The sequence below is a fragment of the Plecotus auritus genome, assembly GCF_963455305.1.
Source record: "Plecotus auritus genome assembly, chromosome: 6".
NCBI classification, from domain to species: Eukaryota; Metazoa; Chordata; class Mammalia; order Chiroptera; family Vespertilionidae; genus Plecotus; species Plecotus auritus.
Genome location: NC_137773.1, coordinates 92,904,166 through 92,928,086, shown reverse-complemented (window position 1 = coordinate 92,928,086; position 23,921 = coordinate 92,904,166). Strand labels below are relative to the sequence as shown.

Genomic DNA, 23,921 nt, shown 5'->3' with positions numbered 1-23,921 from the left:
CCTCCCTTGCTGCTAGGTGTGGCCATGCACGGAGTTCTCACCAATGGAATGTGAGCAGAAATGACTTGTGCCAAAGCTGGGACTCGATGGAGCTCCTCCATATTCTCTTTCCTTTTCCATGAGCTGGAAAAACATCAATATGCCCATAATTTAGCTTCAGCCAGACCCAAGAGAAAGGTGAGGACAAGAAAATGAAAGGAACTTGAGTCCCCAAGTGACTGCATGGATCAGAAATAAACTTACGTTTTTATAGTTACTGTAGCTTGAGGTCTTTTGTCGCAGCAGCTGCACCTATACATTCACTGACTCACAATCATTTGATTCTAGCCAAATGAAGCCCTCAGTTTCCTACCAGGAGATGGTAAGGTGGTTCTGTGCCCAAAACACACCCATTCAAGCTGTCCCAATGCTTTAATATTTTATTTTCAAGTATAAAGGTTTAGTCGGAGAAGGGAGCCAGGGTCACAGGCAGTGGGCAAGGGGTCCAGAAGCCCAGGTGGAGGTGGAGGTGTGGGCCAGCAGGCTCCCAGATGCCATGGCCAGTCCCATATGTCCTGTCTGTGCCTGGGAACCCTCTGCTGGATGCCAAGAGGCCGAGGTAGCTGTGAGAAGAGCGAGGCGTGGGGTGGAGGGCATGGACTCACATCACCGCACAACACTGGCACGTCTTTTGCTTAGGGCCACTTGCCTCTTCACCCTCAGGAGGAGCAGATGGCTCAGGCTGCTGGGTAGGTGCATAGGTGGGCACGGGGTGGGCACTGGGGTTGGCCTTCGGCTCCTCCACCGGAAGCAGTGGCTGGCACTCAGTGGGCTGCTCAGGAGCTGGGGTTTCTGCCAGGAGGGGTGTGGCATCCCCTGAGGGTTCCTGGCCCTCAGCAGGGGTTTGAGGCTTCACTGCTTCCTCCTCCAGCGAGCCTTCCTGCTTCTCCTGGGACTGCTGTGGTCCTTCCTCCTCTGACCTTAGCTCTTCCTTGGCCCCCAGAGAAGCCCCTGCCTCACTCACCTCCTCTGCCTGACATTCTTCTCCAATTCCAGACTTTCTCTGTGCTTCTGGACTCGCATCTTCCTTGACCTCTTGGCTCTTCTCTGCCTCCAATGGATCCTCACCTCCTGTTCTCTCTGCCTCCAGTGGATCCTTACCTCCTGTTCTCTCTGGCTCCAGTGGATCCTCACCTCCTGTTCTCTCTGCCTCCAGTGGATCCTCACCTCCTGTTCTCTCTGGCTCCAGTGTCTCCTCACCTCCTGATCTCTCTGCCTTCAGTGATTCCTCATCTCCTTTTTTCTCTTCATCCCGTGGCTCCTCATCTCTTATTCTCTCTACTGTTAGTGATCCCTCACCCTCCTTCCTCTCTGTCGTCAATGGTTCTTCAGTCGCCTCTAGCTTTTCTTCTTCTCCTTTCTTCTCTACAACCAGTGCTTCCTCAACTTCCTTCTCCTCCGCCCCGAGCTTTACCTCACCTCTTTCCTTCTCAGGCCTCAATGATCCCTCAACTGCCTTGCTTTCTACTCCCAATGGCTCCTCAACTTCCTTCTCCGCCTCCAGCTTTTCCTCACCTCCACTCTGTTCTGTTCCCAATGGCTCCTCACCTCTTTCCCTCTCTGCCCTCAAAGGTCCCTTAGTTTCCTCACTTTCTGCTGACAAAGCTTCCTCATCGCCTTCCCTCTCTGTCTCCACCTTTCCCTCACCTCCTCTCCGCTCTGGCTTCAAGGGTTCCTCCCTTCCCTTCTTCTCCACCACCAGCGACATCTCTATTCCTTCCCACTCTGCCCCTGCCTTTTCCTCACTTCCTTTCTTCCATGTGCCCAGTGATTCCTCTGCCTGTCTCCTCTCCATTTCCCAGGTTTCCTCACCTCCCAACCTCCCCACCCCCAGAGGACTCTCATCTCCTCCGACCTTCCCTAGTGTCCTCGGCCCTTCCAACCCTTCCACCAGAAGTTCCTCCCATTCCTCGCTGAGGGTCACTCTCTCCACCCAAATAAAGGATCCCTCCTCTCCCACAGAGCCCCCCTGCCTGAAGCCATCAGGGCTGCCCCTGGGGGGCCCTTCCCCTTTTCCAGAAGCTGCTCCCTCTAGTTCCTCCTGGAGCCTTGGGGAGCTGGTCTGCAATGAACTGGTCTGCACAGTGTGTGAGCCCCTGCCAGCCTCCCCTGAAGCCTCAGAGTCACTGCCCTCTGTGCCTCCCACCCCTTCCCAGACCACCTCCACGACACCCCTGTCCTCCTTCACCCAGGACGGGAGCTCTGGACAGCTGGCTTCCAGCCTGTCCCCAATGGCCTCTAGCACCATCTCCTCTACCTTAGCCTCCAGCTCTGGGCCCGTGGCACCCCTGGCACAGTCCTCTGTAGCCCTCAGCCCTTCCCATACCACCTTTACCACACCCCCTCCCTTGGCCTCACCCACCCCCCCATACGCTGCTGTCACCCCCTGATTGTGCTCCTGCTCCAGAGGGGGGCTGGGTCTGGGGCAGGGGCCATTGGCTTCTGAGGAGACCCCTGCTGCCCCAGGGACCTGCCTCAGGGCTGGCAGACCCCCAACAGCCTCATCTCTGGGCTCAACCAGGGACTCCAGGGATGTGCCCACTGGTTCTGCTGGCAAAGAGGCTCTCTTGTTCAGATCAGTCTGACCTGGGGAAGTGAGGGGAAATTGAAGAGAGGGAAGGTGACAGGGTGAGATTCAGGCCACCCAGATGCAGGTCTCTCCTCCTGGGACCCCCAGACCTAGGGGCAAAAATACCCACCTTCAGTACCTGCCTCCACAGTGGGCTGGGAGAGTGGACGATGACCCTGCAGGGATAACAGAGACAAGGTCAGGCCATCCCATGTCTTCACTTCAGACCTTCTGCATGCCAGCACCCCTTCCCTGCTCAAACACCCTCAATGGCTCCCCATTACCTTCAGTACCAAACGGTCTACTGCATCTCAGCCTTCCTCATCCATCTTATTGCCCTCTGCTCCAGTGCCTTGTACACAGTAGGTACTTAATACTGTGTCATGCAGCTAATATTCTATATTGGGCATCTACTGTATTGACAGCTACTGAGATTGCCATAAGGGACACTTACGCCATTTGCTATTAGAACATACATTCCAAACACGTTTGGAGGGCAGAGCACTGTGCTGGGACACTGGAGGGCTGAGTCCCTCCCTGAATCTGCCCCTCACTTGCTATGTAACCTTGGAAGAGACACGGTCACCTCTGGGCCTCTGTTTTCCTATCCGTAAAATAAGGCACTCGAACAAGAGATGATGGGCACTTTGATGACCTTTCCTCTGGTTTTCAAGGCACCTGAGGGAGCCAGTCATCTTCCAGAGGCTTTGGCTGCTGATAGGGGTTGGCCCCAGGGCTGGTAACAAATTTCCAGCTGCCCACATGGCCCTGCCCCAGCATGCCTGTTCCTTCACTGTGTGGCCCAGAGCAGTCTGGCTCGCCAGTGATGTCACTGTTGGGGAGACAGTGACTTCAGGAGGCAAAAAAAAAAAAATACATTCCAGCCCGGCCAGCATAACTCAGTGGTTGAGCATCGACCTATGAACCAGGAGGTCACGATTTGATTCCCAGTCAGGGCACATGCCTGGATTGCAGGCTGGATCCCCAGTGGAGGCATGCATAAGGCAGCCAATCAATGATTCTCTCTCATCATTGATGTTTCTATCTCTATTTCCCTCTCCCTTTCTCTCTGAAATCAATAAAAATACATTCCCATGGGAGTAGGCAGGTCATAAATATAAATAAATAAGCATAATGCCAGGGAGTAAGGACTTTGGCAGGAAAAAGAAGGGCAGGATGAGAGGTTAAGGAGTGCCTGGGAGGTGATGGGGTGCCTCCTTTACTGTAGGTATAAGATGTAGGAGGGCTTCTGGGAAGACATGACATTAAACAGAGACTTGAAAGATGAGAAGAGCCAGCCTTGAGTTAAGAGGTGGGGAAGGGCATTCCAAGCAGAGGGAACAGCAAATGCAAAGGCCCTGAGCTGCAATAAGCTAGGTAAGTTCAAGGAACAGAAAAGAGGGTCAGTATGGCTGGAATGGAGGGAAGAAGGAAGAGAGAGGAAGATGGGCTCAGGGAGGGGAGCTGGGGACAGCCATGCAGAAAGCCTAGGCCAAGCTCCGTGGATCTCCTCACAGTTCTCTGATCCTAATCTCTTTCCAGCCTCCATGCCTTTACAGAGTCTGTCCTCTGCCTGAAATTCCCTTCCCCCTCCTGCCTGGCCCTCACCCAGATTCAGCATAAATGTAATTGCCTCCAGGAAGCCTTCCCTGAATCCTCAACCTCACTAAGGTGCTTCCCCTGAGCTCCTTGGTGCCCAGGGCTCCCCACTCACAGACTCTTTGCACCCCATGTCCTCATCTGGACTGTGAGCTCCCTTGAGCGAGGAAGCATGCCTTTTGCATCTCTGGCAAGAAAGTTCTGGCTTATCTCTATATATATAAAAGACTAAGCGACCAGAATGACTGGAACGACAGGTCGCTATGACGTGCACTGACCACCAGGGGGAAGACACTCAATGCAGGAGCTTCCCCCTGGTGGTCAGTGCACTCCCACAGCCAACATCCCCTGGCTGGCCAACCTCCTGCAGCCCCTCCCCCTCCCCCAGGCCAGCCAAACTCCTGTGGTCCCTCCTCCCGGCCCCCTTCCTAGGGGGGCCGAGGGCCAGCTCCCTCCTTGGGGCCAGTGGCCAACCTCCCATGCCCCATCCTTCCCTCTGGCTGGCAGGCGCCAATCTGCCTGCAGCCCACCTGCCACAGTGGTGGTGTGGCAGCAAGGGAAGGAGGAAGGGGGGAGGTGGGGAACCACGCAGTGGCGGGGTGCCAACGATGGCGGCAGGGTGTCCAGCGTCCGTTCCTTCTGCGCCTGGCCTGGCAACTGCTGCTTCCTCTCCATTCCTTCCATGCCTGGCCTGGCAACTGTTGCCTCGCCTGGCCCTGATCGGCCCTGATCGGCCCTGATTGCCAGCCAGGGTTAGAGACCCCACCTGTGCACGAATTTTGTGCACTGGGCCTCTAATATATATATATGATCACACACAAAAATCTAACAAGTACTTCCCATGCTGATTAACAGGTCTTCTCCTCTGTCTTATGACAGGCACTTGGGAGCTAAGGGAAGACATGAGGGAGAGGTGGAGACTATGGAAAGCCCACACCTCACTGTGGCCAGGCACTAATGTGGCAGGACCTTTGGACTTCAGGATAACCCAGACTGCCAGATTTTACTGTAAAGTATCCTGGCTTTCAAAATCCTGTGCAGAGCATGTGGATGCTATCTTAATAAAGGCATTATCAAAATGAAAACAAACAAAAAACCCCAAACCTGTGTAGATGCCTCAAATCCTAAGCACATCTCATGGTGACCTGTTCCCACCTTTGAGAATGAATTCCATGAGCATTCCTCCACGTGTTCTGCCCTCCTTGCTCATTCGGACCGTAAGAGAAACTATATATCAAGACAGTCTGTGGTGCCTGTTCCCGGTGCTAAGCTGAGATCTTGTGGACCCTCCCTCATACCTCTTCCAGTGTGTGCTGATATTCTCTTTTCAGAGGCAGGGAAACGGAGGCTTGGGTAAGGAAAATGGCTTGCCCAAGAACAAAGAAGTAGAGGACCAAGCATCTAAACTGTACTTGCAGAGGTTCTGCTTGGAGCCCTGGGGCCACACCCCCTCCCCAACCATTTGCTCTTCCTCACCTGTCTGCGCCAGGTGGGCCTGCCAGTGGACTTGTGCTGGGCACCTGTGGATGCACTTTGCAACAGCTGCAGCTGAGATTGGAGTCTGGAAGAAAGGGGGTTGCTGGGAGCCGAGTCTCTGGGTTCAATGGGTCCCTCCCACCCCCAGTCTCAATTTGCCACCTCCTGGGAGTGGACCCAGGGTCCTGGCCTAGCCAGTCTGGGGCCAAGGCAGCAGGCAGGGACCCCACTCACGTGAACAAGCTGTCTTCCAGGTTCCGGATGCGGTCCTGCGCTTGGCCCTCAGGGGTCTCAGGGTCCTGCAAGGTAGCTTCCTCCGGTCCCTCGGGTCCCTCAGCCCCGTCCATTAGCCACCGCTCCCGAAGAGACTTTCTCTGGGCATGGAAAGGGGCTCCAGCTGGCCATATGGACTTCCCTGCCCTGTGCAGGGTCCTCCCCACCCCCCAACCCCCAGGCTGGGCAGATTTCTCATAGCCCCACAATGACTCAGATGGGACAGACATTTCTCCTCAGACTGGATACATGCCCTCATTGCCCCCTCAACACTACTAGTGGGTGAGACACTCCATTACCAGCCCATAGCTTCCCCAGGCTGGAAAAAGCACCCATCATCCTCCCGAACCCTTCCAGAATGGGACAAACATCCCCAAAGGTGAAATCAAAGTCTCTTCTGGCTCCTCCCTACCGCAAAGTTGGACACTTTCACTGTCCCCATACTCTTCCCAAAGGTGTCACGAATGTCCCCTTCACCACCATCACCTATTCTCACACAAAGGAAAAGACAGCCGCCCCCAAAGCTGGAACCTGTGCCCCAACTGCACCCCCAAAATTAGACAGAAGCTCCTATGGTTCCGCGAACCGACTCTCACAGGCACCCACACACACACTTCCTGGCCCAGGCTGGGTAGGCGTCCCCACTCACCACCCACCAACCTTGAGCCGCTCCACGCGGAGTTTCTCCTCCTCCAGCTCCCCGCGCGCCGCACGGATCTCTTCCTGCAGCCGCCGCTTCTCCTGCGCACAGAGGATGGAGCTGCCCGCCGGCCGGATGGGACCACCTCCTCCCCTTTTGCCCTCCCTCCTCCGCGGGACTCAGAGGGGGCTCCCGGGGCTGCGGGGCGGCGGGGCGCCCGTCGGGCCAGGGCGGGGAGGGGGCTGCGGAGGCGCTGACTCAGCAGCGGCGAGGGCGGGGCGGGAGGGGCGTGGCCTGCCGCGCCCGGATTCTGCGGAAGCCTGGCCCTCCAGGAATGGGGTCTGTGATAGGGGGGCGGGACGAACCTTGGAATGGAAATCTAGAGGGGAGACAGAGCTGTGGGGTTCCGAGATACGGGATTAAGAGAGACGGGGTTCAGGGATGGAGGTCCAGATAAGGGGATCAAAGGAAGGGGTCTAATGAGATGAGGGTCCGGCGGAGTGGTGACGAGACAGAGGAACTGGGGAGCGGAGGGGCCTGAGGATCTAGGTGGGGCACCCCAGGCAGGGCAGAAGCTGCTTCCCCACTTCACCGCACTAGTCCAGCTCCCGGGGATGGGAGGGAGGCATAGTCATGGGGGTTCAGCGAGACTGGGCTGTGGAGATGGGGTCCAGAGAGATGGGATGCAGAGGTGAAGGACAAAGAGATGGGAGTTAGTGAGGTGGGGGTTCAGAAAGATGAGGTTACATATGTGGGGCTAGAGGGTTGGGGTCCAAAGAAATGAACATTTAGATATGGGGGGTGCAGAGAGTTGAGGATCCAGAGATGAGGGATGAGAGAGATGGCAGTTAGTGAGATGCAGGTCTGAGAGATGAGGTACAGACATGGGGGTCAGAATGATGGGGGCTCAGAGAGATGGGGTCCAGAGATATGAAAATTTAGATATGGGGGTTCAGAGATGAAAATCCAGAAATGAGGTATCAGAGAGATGGTCGTTAGTGAGATGGGGGTCTCAGAAATGGGGTTTACACATGGGATGTTTGGGATATCGGGGTTCAAGAATGGAGCATCGGATGATGCAGATTCTGGAAGTGCAGGGTTGTAGCCTCACCAATTTGAGGGTGGAGGTGGCGAGACAGGGGAACTAGGGAGGGGAGACCTAAGGATTTAGATGGGGCGTCCCAGGCAAGGCTGGAGCTGAGGGTGCTTCTCCCCAGCTTCACAGCGCTAGGCCAGCTCCCGGGGGTAGAAGGGAGGCGAGAAAGAAGCCTGAGACTGGGGTTGTCCAGCGCGCTGGGCTGGGCTCACCCGGAGATCGTCACTTACCGCGATGACCTCTAGTCGCTGCCGGTAGAGGGAGCTCTCGGCCATGGGTCTGTGGGGAGAGGGCAGGGGCTTCGGAGTGGGTCTCCCGGGGCCCCACCTTCAGCAGGCTGACCTCTTGAATGACCTTCTCTAACCCAAGATCCCTGAGCTGCTTGGAAAACAACTAGAGCCCAGCATTTCTTCTCTTTCCCCTTTGCACGTGGGAGGAGTTGGGGCAAAGGATAGGTAGAAGTCCTGTGAGGAGTCAGGAGAGACCATGACAGGTTGAGCTAAAGCCCTTCCTAGGTCTGACATCACCTCTCTGAGCCTCAGTTTCCTCATCTGTAAAATGGACCTGGATAGCTTGACCCTGACCTTGCAGAGAGATGCCCTAACAAGGAAGTATCCATGCAGGGGAAAACGTAGTACTCCAAAAACAGTAGCATAGTTTATTATTCATAATACCTTTGATAATTCCCACGATTGATAATGCTTATGATGAATTATAATAACCATTTCCAGTTCATCCTACAGAAACTCTCGAATCCCCCCAGACCTCCAACATGCTGGGTCTCTTTCAGATTCCACACCCTTTCTGGACTTTGACTCCTACCCAGGATCCCTTAAGCTCTGGGGTGGAGGGCTGGGGGGAGGGAGTCTGGGGAGAGAAGTGTCCATCCCACCACTGTGGACACTCACCATTGCCATGGTATCTCCAAAGCTGCCTTCTCCACCTGCCAACCCCCACCCCCAGGGGGCAAGGGTCATCAAGTCATGCTGCTTAGCCCTGGACTCTGAGCTGAAAGAGGGGAGGAGGATATGCTATTTAAGGTTTAACCTGAGATTCTGTCATCGTTGTCCTCCTTGCAGCATCCCAGGATCCCGATTCACAGCCTCCCGGGCCGCCCCTGGCCCCTTCTGGAAACTGGAAACTGACTGTGCTACTGCAGGGCACTTAGGAGACAGTCATCGCTGTACCAACCTATCATCATGGACATACATTGAGCGCGAACTATGTGCAGGTGCTTCACAGGCCAGTATCTAGAAGGATACATCTGCCTGTTGTTCTGGACACTTAGCCCAGGGCACACACAGGGCAAGCCCTCCAACATTTATTAATTTGAGCACTAACACTATTGGGTGAACGTTAGCCTCCCTGCCCAAACTCAAGCAGGGCCTTCCAGATCTTCTCTGGTCACACCATGCAGCTATAATCTCAGCACATATTTAGCACTTACTATATATAGTGCTCTAAGTGCTCTGTGGGGCTTCCAATAGGCTACCACAGCCACCTCCCCCTCCCCCTCTCTGCCCTGATCTTGAGACACTGTAGTTGACTCTTTGCTGAGTTGACATTCCAACTGAGAATAAAATCACTCAACCATTACCTAGTGCATACCATGTGCCAGGTGCTGTGAAATGCTTTACCTATATAATTCATTGAATCCTCCCAAAGATCCTAGGAGGTAAGTAGTATTCTTGTCCCCATTTTATGGATGGGGAAACTGAGGCTCTAAGAAGTGGCAAAAAGACTTGCCCAAGGTCACTGAGTCAGGATTGGAACTGGAAGCTCTCAGGCCCCAAACACTAGAAACCCTGGGAGAGAGAGGAGGGTCCAGGTACCCTGTCTTAGCAGCCAGGAGGCCAGAGATAAGCCTGGGGGTCTGTGATTTCACTTGGGGCAGGGGGTTGAAGTCATGGTTTGCAGGAAGGCCAGACCCTCTACTAAATAGATTTGCCCCTGGGGAAGGGCTGAAGTCCCCCCTCTGCTGTCCCATCCCCAAGATGTAATCGCTTGGCCTCTACCTTGCTGGGGGGGATCGGGTTCCCGTTGCTAGGCAACCAGGTTTGTAGTTGGTGAATAATGCAATGGGGGACCCAAAAGAGTGAGGAAAACAAATTGGGGTCCCTGGGGGGAGCCCATTTTCCAGAATTTTTTACAAACCTCTGGAGCCCCTTCACCCTCCTCCTTTAAAAGGCCCTCACACTTCAAATATTAAAATACTGTGTACATGCACTTGATATTGTTTATCTCTAACTCTATAAGAACAGCAGCGTTCATAGCTGTGGCCTGTTGCCACCAGGAACAGTTGGTGGCCATTTCATTAAGCAGGTGATCATTTCAATTTTGCCATCATCTTTCCCAGTTTAGGAGCTATTAACTTTTTCTGTTGGATTTCAAACATTTCCTCCCACCATAGACACTGAGGGGTGTTCCTAGAGGCAAAAGGGGGCAGTAGGAGCCCTGTCATTCCCACCCCGCCCCCATCCCAGTCATAGCCCCACCCCCAGGCTGGACTTTGGGCTTGAAGCCTACAAGCAGAAAATCCCCCCAAAATGGGGGTGGAGGTTCACTTCTCCCACCCAGCTCTCTGGGGAGGGGGTCATCAGAGAGCCTTCGAGGTTGGCTGCTGGCATCCCTCCAGTTCCCCTGGTCTTCTCAGGAGAGGCCATCTGGAGCTCTCACCCCAATGGAAAGGTCAGCGTCCCCCATGAGCCCTTCCCAGGCCCTGCCCACCTGCCCCCCTGACCCTGGACACTTACATGGGTGTGGCCGGAGACCACACCTGGCTCTGCAGGGCCATCTCTGCCCAGAAGCCCACGTTCTGGTCTCAGATGTCCAAGATCAGGACTCACTACCTGCTTGCCTGCCTGAAGGTGCCCTGGATGGAGCCTGTGACTTGGCTGGCAGGAGGGGGGGCTGCGGTCAGGCACCGGGAGAGCTAGTCCAGCTGGTTTGGGCTGGGAGGCGGGAGGTGCATTAGGTGAGGGGGGCTGGGGGCTGGCGGGCAGTTCTGGGGAGGTACTATCAGCTGTCCTGATAAATTATTTACCAGCTACTGGCCTCCTTGCTGCACTGGGCTGCCTCCCGGCAAATATGCTCTCACATGCCTGGTGGGGCATGTGGGCCAGATTGGGGAGTCTCAGACCCTCCTTGGAGAATGGTGCCTCCCCTTGGAATGCCAGACAACTCAACCCCAGTCTGCCCACTATGGGTCCCTCACATGTGAGCATCACTGCACACCATATATGCTGGCTATTCTTGCACACTACTTACTGCCCTCCCTTCTTGGACCCTGGCTCTGGGGTGGGGAGAGAGGGACTAATACAGAGGATTCTGAGCTCTCTGGGAATCAGAAGACCTGGGCTCTGGGTAACTATTGGCAACTCGCCTCAGGTTTCTAGGCCTCAGTTTCCCTTTTTGTGAAATGTGAGAATTAGATTAAGTGGCCTCCAGGGCACTGGACCCTTAGAGCTGTAACAGTGATGAGGAAGGTCCAGAGAACTTTCCACCCAAATCTTAAGGGTCTCTATTTTGCACCCCCATGCCATTCTTAAAGTGCCAGCAGCCCCTTTCTACTCTCCTGGCTGGTCTCCCATAGTCTCCAGTGCTTCCCCTAATTGCACAGCCTTGGTCACACTGTGCAGTTGAAAAACATGAAACTCAAGGAGAAAGGTCGTTGCCCTGACCTCCTTGCTATGGAGAGCACACTTCAGCTAAGACCCTCCCATGGAGCAAAGAGAAGGTGCCCTACATCCTGTACCTCCCTCTTCTAGTTCCTATTCGGGGTACTTGGGACCTCCAAATTCCTTGTCCCAATGTTATTGTTCTTTTTAAATAAGAAGGAAGGTTTTTAAAACAAAAATGTTTTTAATGATTTCAGAGAGGAAGGGAGAGGGAGAGACAGAAACATCAATAATGAGAGGGAATCACTGATCAGCTGCCTCCTGCACATCCCCTACTGGGGATTGAGCCCGCAACCCAGGCATGTGCCCGATGGGTATCGAACCCATGACCTTCTGGTTCACAGGTAGATGCTCAACCACTGAGCCATGCTGGCTGGGCTTTTTGTTTTTTGGTGTGTTTTTTTAATCCTCACCCGAAAATATTTTTTAAAAAAATACATTTCACTGATTTTTTACAGAGAGGAAGGGAGAGGGATAGAGAGTTAGAAACATCGATGAGAGAGAAACATCGATCAGCTGCCTCCTGCACACCCACCACCTGGGATGTGCCCGCAACCAAGGCACACGCCCCTGACCGGAACCGAACCTGGGACCCTTCAGTCCGCAGGCCAACGCTCTATCCACTGAGCCAAATCAGCTAGGACCAGCTGACTCTTTTTTAAAAGATGCAAATTAAAACTAGCCCTGAAGTGGTTTTCTTTTATTGATTTCTAGAGAGAGAGGAAGGGAGAGGAAGAGACACATCCATTGGTTTTTAAATATTTTTATGCCTCCCATATGCGCCCCAGTCGGGGATTGAACCCACACCCAGGTATGTTTCCTGACTGGGAATCAAATGCAAAACCTTTTGGTGTATGGGACAATACTCCAACCAACCGAGCCACCCAGCCAGGGCTGCCCCAGTGGTCTTGAGCTCACTGAGAAAGCTTTCAGTTTCCTGAAGGCCGACCACGCAGCCAGGGTGTGCCTCACCCTGCCACTTCCTGTACCCTGACCCCAGAAGTGTCCAAGAGCAGCTGTAGGGAGAAGGGTGAGGAAAGAGCTGGGGCATGTAGGACAGGGTCCCGAGGCACCTGCACAAGGTTCCTTGCCATACAGGGCAGAGTTGGAGATGGGAAGCAAAGGGGGCCAGACTGAGGACTGGGGTTCCCTGTACCCCACATTCTAGTACAAAACTCCTAGGGATTCAAAATGTCCATTAAACCTGGCCTTCTAGGTCATTCTAAAAGTGTATTTGCCATGATAAAGAGAGACCATATATTTTTTTAAATAAATCTTTATTCAGATTATTACAATTGTTTCTCCTTTTCCCCCCCATAGCTCTCCTCCACCCGGTTCCCACCCCACCTTCTGCCCTTACCTCCCCCACACTGTCCTTATCCATAGGTGTATGATTTTTGTCCAGTCTCTTCCTGAACCCCCCCATACCCCTTTCCCCCTGAGAATTAACAGTCCACTCCCTTTCTATGCCCCTGATTCTATTATATTCACCAGATTATTCTGTTCCTCAGGTTTTTAATTCACTTGATTTTTAGGTTCACTTGTTGATAGATATGTATTTGTTGTTCATAATTTTTATCTTTACTTTTTTCTTCTTCCTCTTCTTTAAGAATACCTTTCAGCATTTCATATAATACTGGTTTGGTGGTGATGAACTCCTTTAGCTTTTTCTTATCTGTGAAGCTCTTTATCTACCCTTCAATTCTGAACGATAGCTTTGCTGGGTAGAGTAATCTTGGTTGTAGGTTCTTGCTATTCATCACTTTGAAAATTTCTTGCCACTCCCGTCTGGCCTGCATAGTTTCTGTTGAGAAATCAGCTGACAATCGTATGGGTGCTCCCTTGTAGGTAACTAACTGTTTTTCTCTTGCTGCTTTTAAGATTCTCTCTTTGTCTTTTGCTCTTGGCATTTTAATTATGATGTGTCTTGGTGTGGTCCTCTTTGGATTCCTTTTGTTTGGGGTTCTGTGCGCTTCCTGGACTTGTAAGTCTATTTCTTTCAACAGGTGGGGGAAGTTTTCGGTGATTATTTCTTCAAATAGGTTTTCAGTATCTTGCTCTCTCTCTTCTTCTGGCACCCCCATAATTCTGATGTTGGTACGCTTGAAGTTGTCCCAGAGGCTTTTTACACTATCTTCAACTTTTTGGATTCTTTTTTCCTTTTGCTTTTCCGGCTGAGTGTTTTTGCTTCTTTGTATTTCAATTCTTTGACTTGATTCTTGTATTCCTCTAGTCTGTTGTTGGGTCTCTGTATAATATTTTTTATTTCAGTCAGTGTATGTTTAATTTCCAGTTGGTCCTTTTTCATATCTTTGAGGGTCTCGTTATATTTATCTGCCTTTTCTAGGATATTCTTGAAAAGCCTTATAACCGTGGTTTTGAATTCTATATCCAGTCATTTGTTTTCCTCCATTTCTTTCATTTGTGATCTGTTTCTTTGACGCCACATTTTCACTGCTTCCCTGGGTTGGTAGGGTAGATTTGTGTGCTAGGTTTCCTATATGGCCCAGTGGGTCGGCCTTCCCAGTTAACCTGAGGTGGACACTCTTGGTGCACCCCTTTGTGGACTGTGTGTACAGCCTTGTTGTAGTTAAGTCTTGATTGTTGGTATCACTGGGAGGAATTGACCTCCAGGCCATTGGCTGTAAGGATCAGCTGTGTCTACGCTGGGAGAAGTTCGGTGTTGGAGACAGCCTTATAGGATTAGACTTGCCAAATTGCAATAGCCTCTGTGCTCAGTTTGGATGGGGTGGAGTCTCAGGGCAGAGCAGACAGTCTTGGCTTCCTGTTAGCCTTGCCCTTGTGAGCGCGCGCATGCCTCCAGACCTCTGCCTTCCCGGCTCCCGAATCTCCGCCCGAGAGTCCAGATTCCCCCCACAAGAGCGTGGGTCCCCAGGGGCTCGCCTGGAACTGGGGTTCAGTGCAGTCAGGAGCTTCGGACTCCCTTCTGCTAGGGAAAGCCTGTGGCAACCTCTGCAGCCTTTGTGCACACTGGCGTGTGCGCCTCCAGACCCCTTCCCACCGGGGCTCCCCTGGGTCTCCCCCGGGTCTCCGAGTCTCCGGGTGCCTTTCTCTCTACCTGACAGTCCAGACGCCCCCTGTATGAGCCTGGGTCCACGGGGTTTCGCCCAGGACTGGGGTTCAGTGCAGTCAGAACTGGGGTTCAGTGTGGTCAGGGCTTCCTTCCCCCTTCCACCAGAGAAAGTCAGCCAGGCTCTCAGCCGCCCTTGCTCTCTGCGCGCACAAAGACCCTTTGCCGTACCTCCAATTCTCTGTGAGCTTTTCTCTTTCCTTCTAGTTGTAGAATTTTCACTCAGCCAGCTTTCCTGTGTTTCTGGATGGTGTCCGTTCTGTCTTTTAGTTGTAGTTTTGAAATTGTTGTGCGAGGCAGCAGTTTAGGTGCTTACCTATGCCGCCATCTTGGTTTCTCCAGACCATATTTTTAAAATTAGTTTTTAATTGTGGTAAAATACACATAAAATTTCTCATTAGTGACATTTAGTCCATTCACAATATTGTGCAACTTTTACCACTATCTAAATTCCAGGACTTTTTCATCACCCCAAAAGGAAATCCTGCCCCCCTGAGCAGTCACTCCCCATTCTTTCTCCCCCAGCCTCTGGCAACCACCAAACTGTTTTCTGTTTCTACGGATTTGCCTGTTCTGGAAATTTTATATCAATGGAATCATACAACATGTGGCCTTTTGTATCTGGCTTCTTTCACTCAGCACAATGTTGCCGTATAAATAAGTGCTTTATTCCTTTTTATGGCTGAATAATATTCCACTCTATGGATGGACCATATTTTATTTATTAATTCAGTGTTAATGGATATATGGGTTGTTCTCACCTTTCAGAGTCAAGAATATATTTCATTTAAGTGCTTGTAGTTTGATTTTTTAAATATTTTTATTGATTTCAGAGAGGAAGGGAGAAGGGAGAGAGAGATAGAAACATCAATGATGAAAGAGAATAATTGATCGGCTGCCTCCTGCATGCCCCCTACTGGGGATTGAGCCTGCAACCCACGCATGTGCCCTTGACTGGAATCAAACCTGGGACCCTTCAGTCCGCAGGCCAACCAGCTGAAGGGTGTAGTTTGGTTTTATAAATGTAATAACAACAATAATAATTATATAAGTGGAGCTAATTCATTTATATAATTATTAACCCCCAATAATCTGTCCAACTCTGACCATTCCTTCCCCCAGCTCTGCCTTCCCAACTCCTTTCTCTTTCCACTCTCTCATTCAGCTCTCTCCTGGCTTGCAATCTCAAACTACTGCTCTCCTCCCTCTGACCATCTGACCTCCTTCTTCCTTCTTCCCTCTGCTGAGCCAAACCAGCCAGGGCTGTACTTTGGTTTTATAAATGTAATAACAACAATAATAATTATATCAATGGAGCCACTTTAAAATGGAGCCAGAGCAGCCACCCTAAAGGAATTGCCTTTCGTGTCTTTTCCCCTCAAACCTTTGGAATGTTAAAACAGAAGCAAAAGCCCTAGCTCGTTTGGCTCAGTGGATAGAGCGCTGGCCTGTGGTCTGAAGAGTCCCAGGTTTGATTCTGGGCAAGGGCACATGCCTGGGTTGCCAGCTCAATCCCCAGTAGAGGGTGAGCAGGAGGCAGTGGATCAATGATTCTCTCTCATCATTGATGTTTCTATCTCTATCTCTCCCTTCCTCTCTGAAATCAATAAAAATATATTAAAAGGAAAAAAAAAAACAACACACACAACAGGATGCAAAATAACCTTCAGACTGGGCCTAAAGCAACATTGTGCCCCCAAAGAACTGTTTGCAAAGACAACAACAAAGCAGATATATGACTACTGAACAAATGACTACAGGACTGAAAATTTAAAACATAGTTTAGAATTAGTATCACTATGTTAGCTCATCTGCACCAATAGAAATGCATTCCTTTCATTGCTAGAATTGTTCACCTTCCCTTTCTCATAAATATCCCTTGCCTTTGTCTCCTAATCGGAACACTGGTTGGGTTTCTGTCTGGATCAGTGCTTCCCAAATAGCTATTCTTTTGGATCTCAAATAAATGCGTTTGCCTCTCACTTTGGCCTTTATTTCCAGGTTAACAATGTTATAACTGTTAACGATTCAGATGTATAGTATATAGGCTTTCCTTTGTACTCTTGTCCTGGATTCCACATTGAGGCAAGACTGTTTATAATTGTGTCTGTCTCTCAATTTCAAACTCAATAGCGATGTGCAAGTCTGATTTATTTCCTTATTCCCAACATTGATGTAGGCCTAGTAAGTATCATGCAATAATAATTCTTAAGTAACTGCTGTGTGTTAAGCACTGTCCTAGGCCTAGGGTGTTGGGTATAGAGGTGAGCAAGACAAACCAAAAAGTAACGTGGCTCACCTTCTATTGGGGGGAGATAGATAATATACAATTAACAAATAAATAAAGGTGATTGCTGATAAATGCAATATAAGGTGAGTTACAGAAAACCACAGGGGTAGAGTTATGGAGAAGGGCTGTTGGTGATGTAGGCTAGATGACCAGGGACCACTTGTCTGAAGAAGTGACATTAGAGCCCAGACTTAAATAGTAGAAGCCAGCCATGTAATGAGTCATTCCAGGAAGAAGGAAAGTCAAGTGCAAAGGCCCTGAGGTGGGGATACAGGGAAGCCCAAGGCTAGAACAAATGAATGATCGAGGGAGAGAATGTTAAGAGAACTGAGAAGTGGGCAGAGCCTTTGGCCTGGGGTAGGGAGCTTGAATTTTTCTTCTAAGTTTGGTGGAGAGCCATTGGAGGAAGGTGAAGTGGCTGGGATGAGGGTGAAGTGGACAAATTCAGAATGTTTTGAAGGCAGAGCCAACAGCAATCCAATCCAGATGAATTGAAGGGGGAAGGGTGGCTGAGGGAAAGAGAGAAATTGAGGCCGAGACCTAGATTTGGGGCATGAAAATCAGAATGGGTGAGTTACCATACATAAGGAGGAGTAGAGTTGGAAGAAACCAAGAGTTCAGTTTTGAAAGTGTTCAGTTTGACATAGCTATTAGACTGGAAACTGTTGGCTATAAGTCCCAAACCCTGGGGAAACGTCAAAGCTAGAGTTGTAAATTTGGGATACAACAGCAGAGAGATGGTGTTTAAAGCATGAGACTGGGATTTGTGAGGGTCCTGGTGCTAGCAGGAAAGAGATTGTGCGCTCAAACTGAGTAATGGATGAGAAATTAATAGAGTCGGTTTACAGAGGTGTAGGGAGACAATCAAAGCATTGTTCACACCCTGGGTTAGAAGCCAGGAGCTCATACCACACCTTGGCCTTAGAGAGAGGGAGAAAGAGGAAAGAGAGAGGAGAGAGAGAGAGAGAGATATCAAGCTGTGCAGAGCTGCTACCTACAGTGGAGTGACACAGCCAACTTTGTCCATCTGAGGGCACCAGGGATTAACATGCTGACCTCACTCTCCTCTCCCCATTAGCCAACCCCAATAGAAGCCAGAGGGGAAAGAAGCCTGTGGATGTAGATGAACAGAAGTCTGAAAAGGGGTGCTCTGGAGGTAGGAGGAAAACCAGGAGAGGTGGTATTCCTGGAGATCAAGGAGCTAGAGAGGAAGTCAGAGGGGAGCCAGTGGCTGGGTTTGACAAATGAATGTCATCAGTGTCCTTGGATGGAGAAAGCTCAGTGGTATGGGGGCAGAATTAGCATGGCTGGAGGAGGGCCAGAGGTGATAAAACAGAGAGGCCACTGTAGAGACAACTCTTCCCAGAAGCACAGCTTTAATCTTCATCACCTCTCAAGGAAACTGAGCCTTGGAGGAGGCTGGTACCTTGCTCAGGTTCAGTGGGATGGAACGCAGGTGAGCCCAATTCCAATTAGGCCAATGGGGTCAGAGGGAAGAAGGAGGTCAGATGGTCAGAGGGAGGAGAGCAGTAGTTTGAGATTGCAACCCAGGAGAGAGCTGAATGAGAGAGTGGAAAGAGAAAGGAGTTGGGAAGGCAGAGTTGGGGGAAGGAATGGGGTTTCTGAGGCTGGGTAGCCCCACCACTTTCTCTAGGTAATTACAGCTTTCTTCCTGGTCACCCTAGAATGGTCAGGGCAGGAGGGCAGATTTGGAGAGAGCCTGGGGAAAAGAATTGTCAATGTCCATGGGAGTGGATCTCCCAGCGGGAGGGCCAGGATCTGGCCCTAGCTTCAGGGAGCTGCTACCTCCTGCAAGTCTGGATCCCTCTCTGGGCCTCCCAGCTGGCTGAGCCCAAGATGACTGCCTTTCAAACGCAGTCACTCTGCTGAACCATGGGCGCACCGGGCCTGTCCCTCCTTCTTCCCTTCGTCTAGGAATGCAGTTGGCCAAGGATACTTTGAGGACTTTTCCGGGAGAAGGTGAAGGAAAGAAATATATGAGCTTGGCGCGAGTGGCCACCGCTGGGAGCCTAGCTGAGCCCAGGAACTTGTCGCCCATGCTCCTGGCGCCCCCTCCAGCCTGAGCTGTGCGCCGCAGGGGTGGAACGTGATGGACAGCCCAGAGGCCAGGGGCGTCGCTGCTCTCTGGCACCGGCTGGGCGGGGGCTGGCAAGGCCCCAGAACGATGTCTTCTGGGGATACCCCTACCAGAGGGCCAGTGTCTCAGAGGCCCAGCTCGGTGTATGGCTGGGGCCACGCCTCCAGGGACATGGGGATGAAAAGGTGCCAGGGTGGCGCCCAGTGTGTGAAACGGCACCCAAACTGTCCCCCTCCCCCAGGTAGTGGATCGAGTCTAGGGAAGTCCAGTGCCCTGAGCTGACCCGAAACGCGCCAGTGGACAAAATCCGGTGCCCCGCCGTGGCGCTCTGGCCCCGAGGGCGGGGCCAGGGCGGGGCCCGAGCCCTCTGGGCAGGTGCAGGGGGAGGTGCCCGGCCCTGCCCTACCCCGAGGGGCCGTTCTGGGAGGCCAGAGGCGGGTCAGAGAAACGGCGGTGCGGGCGACGCCCTGGAATCCACGGGCGGAGACTTCGGTCACAGGTGCCGCGCAGGGCACTGTGTCCCAGCTGTGGGCATCAAAACTCCGGCGCTGAAAACTCAGGCTTCTGGGCTGCTCTCAGCTCTCAATTCCCGACACCAAGGCTCCCAGGCCGGAGAGTGGCGCCCTGGGGTCGCCGGAAGCGCGGGGCCGAGAGCCCCCAGGGTCAGACAGCGAAGTCCCTGGGCCTGGACAGGTCACCGCGGTGCCCAGGCCAGGTGGCGAGGAACCCGTGCCCTCTGCAGAGCGGGACGCGGAGACCCCCGAGCAAGCTAGCGAAGTCCTTCAGCCATCAGCGGGGCAGGGCGCAGAGCTCCCGGGCCATGCCCACCTGGGAGCTGTGAGACTCCTGGGCCAGGCAGCGACGACTCCGAGCCAGCCGAAGCGCGAAGCGCCGCGGGTCCCGGGGCAGTGTACAAGTCGGGGTCGCGAGACCTATTCCTCCGGGTTAGACTCGGAAGCTCCCCAGCAGCGTTTTCTCCTGCGCCCGGATACTCCCCCTAACAGCCCCCAGAATAGCCGCTCATGGAGACGCCCATCGAGCGCGAAATCCGCCGCAGCTGCGAACGTGAGGAAAGCCTGCGCCGGAGCCGGGGCCTGAGCCCGGGCCGCACGGGCCGCGAACTCGTCGAGCTGCGCTTGCGGCCGGTGCTCTGCCTGCCAGGCCCGGGCCCCGCGCTCCCGCGTGCCGTGGAGCGCGCGCGAGCGGGCGCGCAGATGCAGCGAGACATCGAGCGGGAGGCTCACCGGCAGGCGGCGCTAGCGCGCCCTGCGCTCCCGGAACCGCGCCCCCGGCCACCTCCGCAGCCGCTGGGCGAACTCAAACGCTTCTTCGAGGCCGCCGGTGGGTGCGGCTCCTCGCCCGCAGCGGAGGACGGCGCGGGTCCGCAGCGGCTGAGGGAGCCAGTAAGCCTGTCGCATTTGGCCGTGCAGAGCCGGTGCGCGGTGCTGGCGCGCGCACCGCCGCCCATCGCGCCGTCGCTGCTGGAGCAGGAGGTGCGCGAGGCGCAGGAGCGCGAGCGGGAGCTGCAGCGCCAGAGGCTTAGCGTCTATGGCACCGCCGAGGTCAAGGAGCCCGCGCCAAGCCTAATGAGTAAGCCACCCGCACCGGGACGCCGGGGCTCCCCAGGGCTCCAACCGCTCTCACTGACTGCCCAACTCCAGTGGCCCCTTTTCTAGCTCTCTGGGGGGGTTTCCCCTGGTTCCCAGATACCTGGGGCCCCCTCTCAACTTTCCGTTCCCTGTTCACCCCTTCTGGGCTGCCCACTCTCTGTGCTTCACTCCCTACTTGGAATGGTCATCCCAGATACACCTCATCTAGGATCGCGGTGGGGGAAGGGAAGATTCAGATGTCTTCCTGTTTTTGGGGTCCCAGGAAACCCTTCCTGGGTTCTGCCACTCCCAGATCGTCCTGAATTTTCGCGTCCCTCCTCCCTCAGAATAGAAGCTTCCAGGGGACGGTGGTGTGTGTGTGTGTGAACACCTGTGTGTGTTTAAGGGGTGCGGCCTGACTCCTTTGTCCCGGCCGCCTCCGGCTGGTGAGAGGAGGAGCGACGCCGACTGAGTGCCCCTTTCCCCGCAGCGATCAGGGGCGATGGAAAACTGGCGGTGATCTGGCCTCCCCGCAGAAAGGCTTCAGAGAATGGCCTGGAGCAGGTGGGTTCCCCTTTATCACTCTTTCCCCCACCACACGCCCCGGCGGCACCAGGACGCTGGGCCCAAGAAAGCACATCCCCGCGCCCCCTGGGAAGTCCCTCTGGGCAAGGACACAAAGTTCCCGGAGCGGCTCCGGGCTGATGAGGAGGTGGTCCTGGGGCCCAAACCGCCCCACCCTACTCCTGGGCGTTCTGACTGGCTCTTCTTCCCAGGAGGAGCGGAAGCCTTGAGGTTAGAGCAGGCTGGGATCCCCGGCCGAAAGTAACATGCCCGTCAGAGGACCCGGACAAGAGGACCCCAAGAGTGCTCTCCGGATAAGCAGAAGTCCTGAAGAAGGACCAGCGGTCTGCGCCAGGGAAGATGAAATCTACCAGCCCATCCTTGAACTTCATTTTGTGAAATTGATTAGTTTCTGCTACAAAACTGTAATTTTCCATTGGCAAATACCACTACAACAACCTAACCAATGAAACTGTTCAGCCCTTCTCCACCTAACTGAAAACCGAGCTAGCCTCTCCCTCCGGCCTTGACTGGGGTCACCGCCTCAGCTTCCCCATTCCCCAATAAAGTCCCTTCTTTCTGGGTAGTGCAGGCTATTTTATTCTGGGTCCTCTTGGTCTGGGTGATGCGGAAGCGTGGCGAGCGGAGCAGAAAGCAGCCGGAGGCGCCGACGGTAAGGCGGAATGTGCCCTCAATGCGCGGTTCCTGGGCTGCTGGTCTCCCACGGCCCTGCCCGGTTCCTTATGCCCCCTGGCGGCGCGGGCGCAGACTGCGGCATTCGGATCAATGACCTCACGCCCTCCTTTCCAGACTTCGTCAACATTTATTGCTGCCAGCAGCATGCTCTGCGCTGGGCGCTGGCTAGACAGAAGTGATAAGAGGTTGTTCCTGCCCTTGGGATGTAAACAATAACCACAAAAGAAGAAAAAGAAAAAAATGAGGGTACAATCTCCTTAGCAGGGCACACAAGGCCAGTGATTGCACACCTCACATGCCTGTGGCCCCAGGCAAATATTAAGGAGAGAGATGAGGGGTGCTTGAAAACAAAATGCCTAGGTTCAACGGGCTGGTAAGTAAATGTGCCTCCAACACAGCAGTGCTACCAATGAGTGGGTTAAGTGGTGCCAGAGCTTCTGTTTCTCAAAAGTAATGGAAACCGGGGCTTTAAAAGAGAATCTACTAAACTTTAAATAATTGTGACTATTTAGAAAACTTTTAAAATAGGGTGAGTGTGCGTGTGTGTGTGTGTGTGTGTGTGTGTGTGTGTGCAGGAGGAGACAGCAAGCAACACCTGTCTGCAGTAGGGCTTGTGGTTCATTCTCTCTGTTCCCCTTGAATGGACTTGAAATTCTGTGAACACCCCAAGTCTCTGCAGTTATATTCTGTGGTTTTAGTGTACCAGCTTCTTAGGGTGCAGTGAGACTCAGAAATGCTTGAGACTCGGGGAACATTTTTAGAATAATTGTTTAAACTCCTGGATTTGTCCAACTCTGTATACCCTGAGTCTAGCAACAGGCTGGAACCTGCATAGGGACAACAAATGGTTAATGAAGGATGGAAGAATGCTTGCTCATACAGCATTGCACGCCAACAGCAGCTCAGCCCACCACCTGACCCCATCATCAGCACACTGACTTCGTACCTGACAATGACTATGAGAGGTTGAGAGAGAAAGGTAGGAAGGTCAGCACTGCCGAGGTGGAAATGGAAACACCCAGAGCCAGTTAATTCCCAGAAGGGCAGCTAAGAACTAAGCATGTAAGGAGTTGACGGGGTGGCTTAAGTATGGACCTTGTTTCTTAAACGCTCCTGCAAGTTAAAATCAGAGGCACCCTTATGCCAAGCAAATCAGACTCTGAGGGAGGCCTCGGCATCAGTAAAGCTCCCCAGGTGCTTCCAACATGGAGCCAAGTTTGAGAGCCATGATGTAGATATAGGCCAGAAGTTCTCAAGGTAGGCTGGCACTGCTTGGGAACTTGTTAAAAATACACATGCTTGGGCCCCATCCCAAACTGGATCAAAACTTCCATGTAATTCTCAGGGATGCTAAAGTTGGAGTTTCATGGGTGTAGACAGTTCTCCAGGAATAGGACCCAGGAAATCAAGCCTGTTTCCTTCCTCTCCCAGTACTGCCATCACCCACTGGAAACCATTAGTCTTAAGTGGCCTGTGTACTTGCCTTATGGGAGACAGTCTAAAGCTGCATGTGGCTAATCAGAATTGAGATGTACTGTAAGTGTAAAATACCAGATTTCAAAGGCTTAGTACCAAAAAAGGGGGGAATATCTCATTAATACTTTATTTTTTTTAAATATATTTTTATTGATTTCAGAGAGGAAGGGGAGAGAGAGAGACTGACCCACAACCCGGGTATGTGCCCTGACCGGGAATCAAACAGTGACCTCCTGGTTCATAGGTCGAAACTGAAACACCAAGCCAAGCCGGCCGGGATCATTAATATTTTCTTATATTGATTATATGTTGAAATAATATTTTGGAGATACTGAGTTAATTAAAAATTTCACTAAAATTAGTCTGGCCTTTTAAAAAAGTGTGGCTACTATAAAATTTGAAATTACACATGACTCACACCTTATATTTCTATTGAACCAGGCTAGTCTATAGAGTTCTACAGCTGGGAGAAATCTCACAGGAGCTTTTAGTATTAGGTAGCTTCAGAACCCCTTTGAATTCATTCGGACCTGGAATGTGGATTAAACAATCCTTGATACAATCAGAAATTGTCACCAAAAAAAGCCCCATTCCCCCCAAAACAAGGGTTTTGGTGTCCAATCCTGATTCACTTAACCCCTCATATCCGTTTGTGTCATCTGTACAGTGGGGCTTATAAATACAATGTGCCAGGGACTATTAGGTAAGCGAGTGCCTTGCTCAAAGCATCAGAGCAGGACTTTAGGTC

The 23,921-nt window shown here is 52.5% G+C and overlaps 2 protein-coding genes across 4 annotated transcripts; one reads left to right on the top strand and one right to left on the bottom strand.

The window, feature by feature from the left end:
* Positions 1-408: 408 nt before the first annotated feature.
* On the bottom strand, positions 409-10,486 carry PALM3 (paralemmin 3; the record flags this gene model as incomplete). Of its 3 annotated transcripts, XM_080672782.1 has the most annotated exons (8): positions 443-1,107; positions 1,240-2,625; positions 2,739-2,784; positions 5,684-5,768; positions 5,918-6,057; positions 6,617-6,697; positions 7,923-7,971; positions 10,446-10,486. In XM_080672782.1, the coding sequence occupies 8 exons, from the start codon at positions 10,484-10,486 to the stop codon at positions 641-643; spliced, it is 2,295 nt and encodes a 764-aa protein (XP_080528908.1). In that variant the 3' UTR covers positions 443-640. The 3 variants fall into 3 exon arrangements, with proteins under 3 accessions (XP_080528907.1, XP_080528909.1, XP_080528908.1); XM_080672781.1 differs by having other exon boundaries at positions 409-2,625; XM_080672783.1 differs by lacking the exons at positions 7,923-7,971; positions 10,446-10,486 and having other exon boundaries at positions 409-2,625; positions 6,606-6,733.
* Positions 10,487-19,133: 8,647 nt separating this feature from the next.
* On the top strand, positions 19,134-21,917 carry MISP3 (MISP family member 3). Its single transcript, XM_080672790.1, has 3 exons — positions 19,134-20,438; positions 20,928-21,001; positions 21,214-21,917. The coding sequence occupies exons 1-3, from the start codon at positions 19,871-19,873 to the stop codon at positions 21,229-21,231; spliced, it is 660 nt and encodes a 219-aa protein (XP_080528916.1). The 5' UTR covers positions 19,134-19,870; the 3' UTR covers positions 21,232-21,917.
* Positions 21,918-23,921: the final 2,004 nt, after the last annotated feature.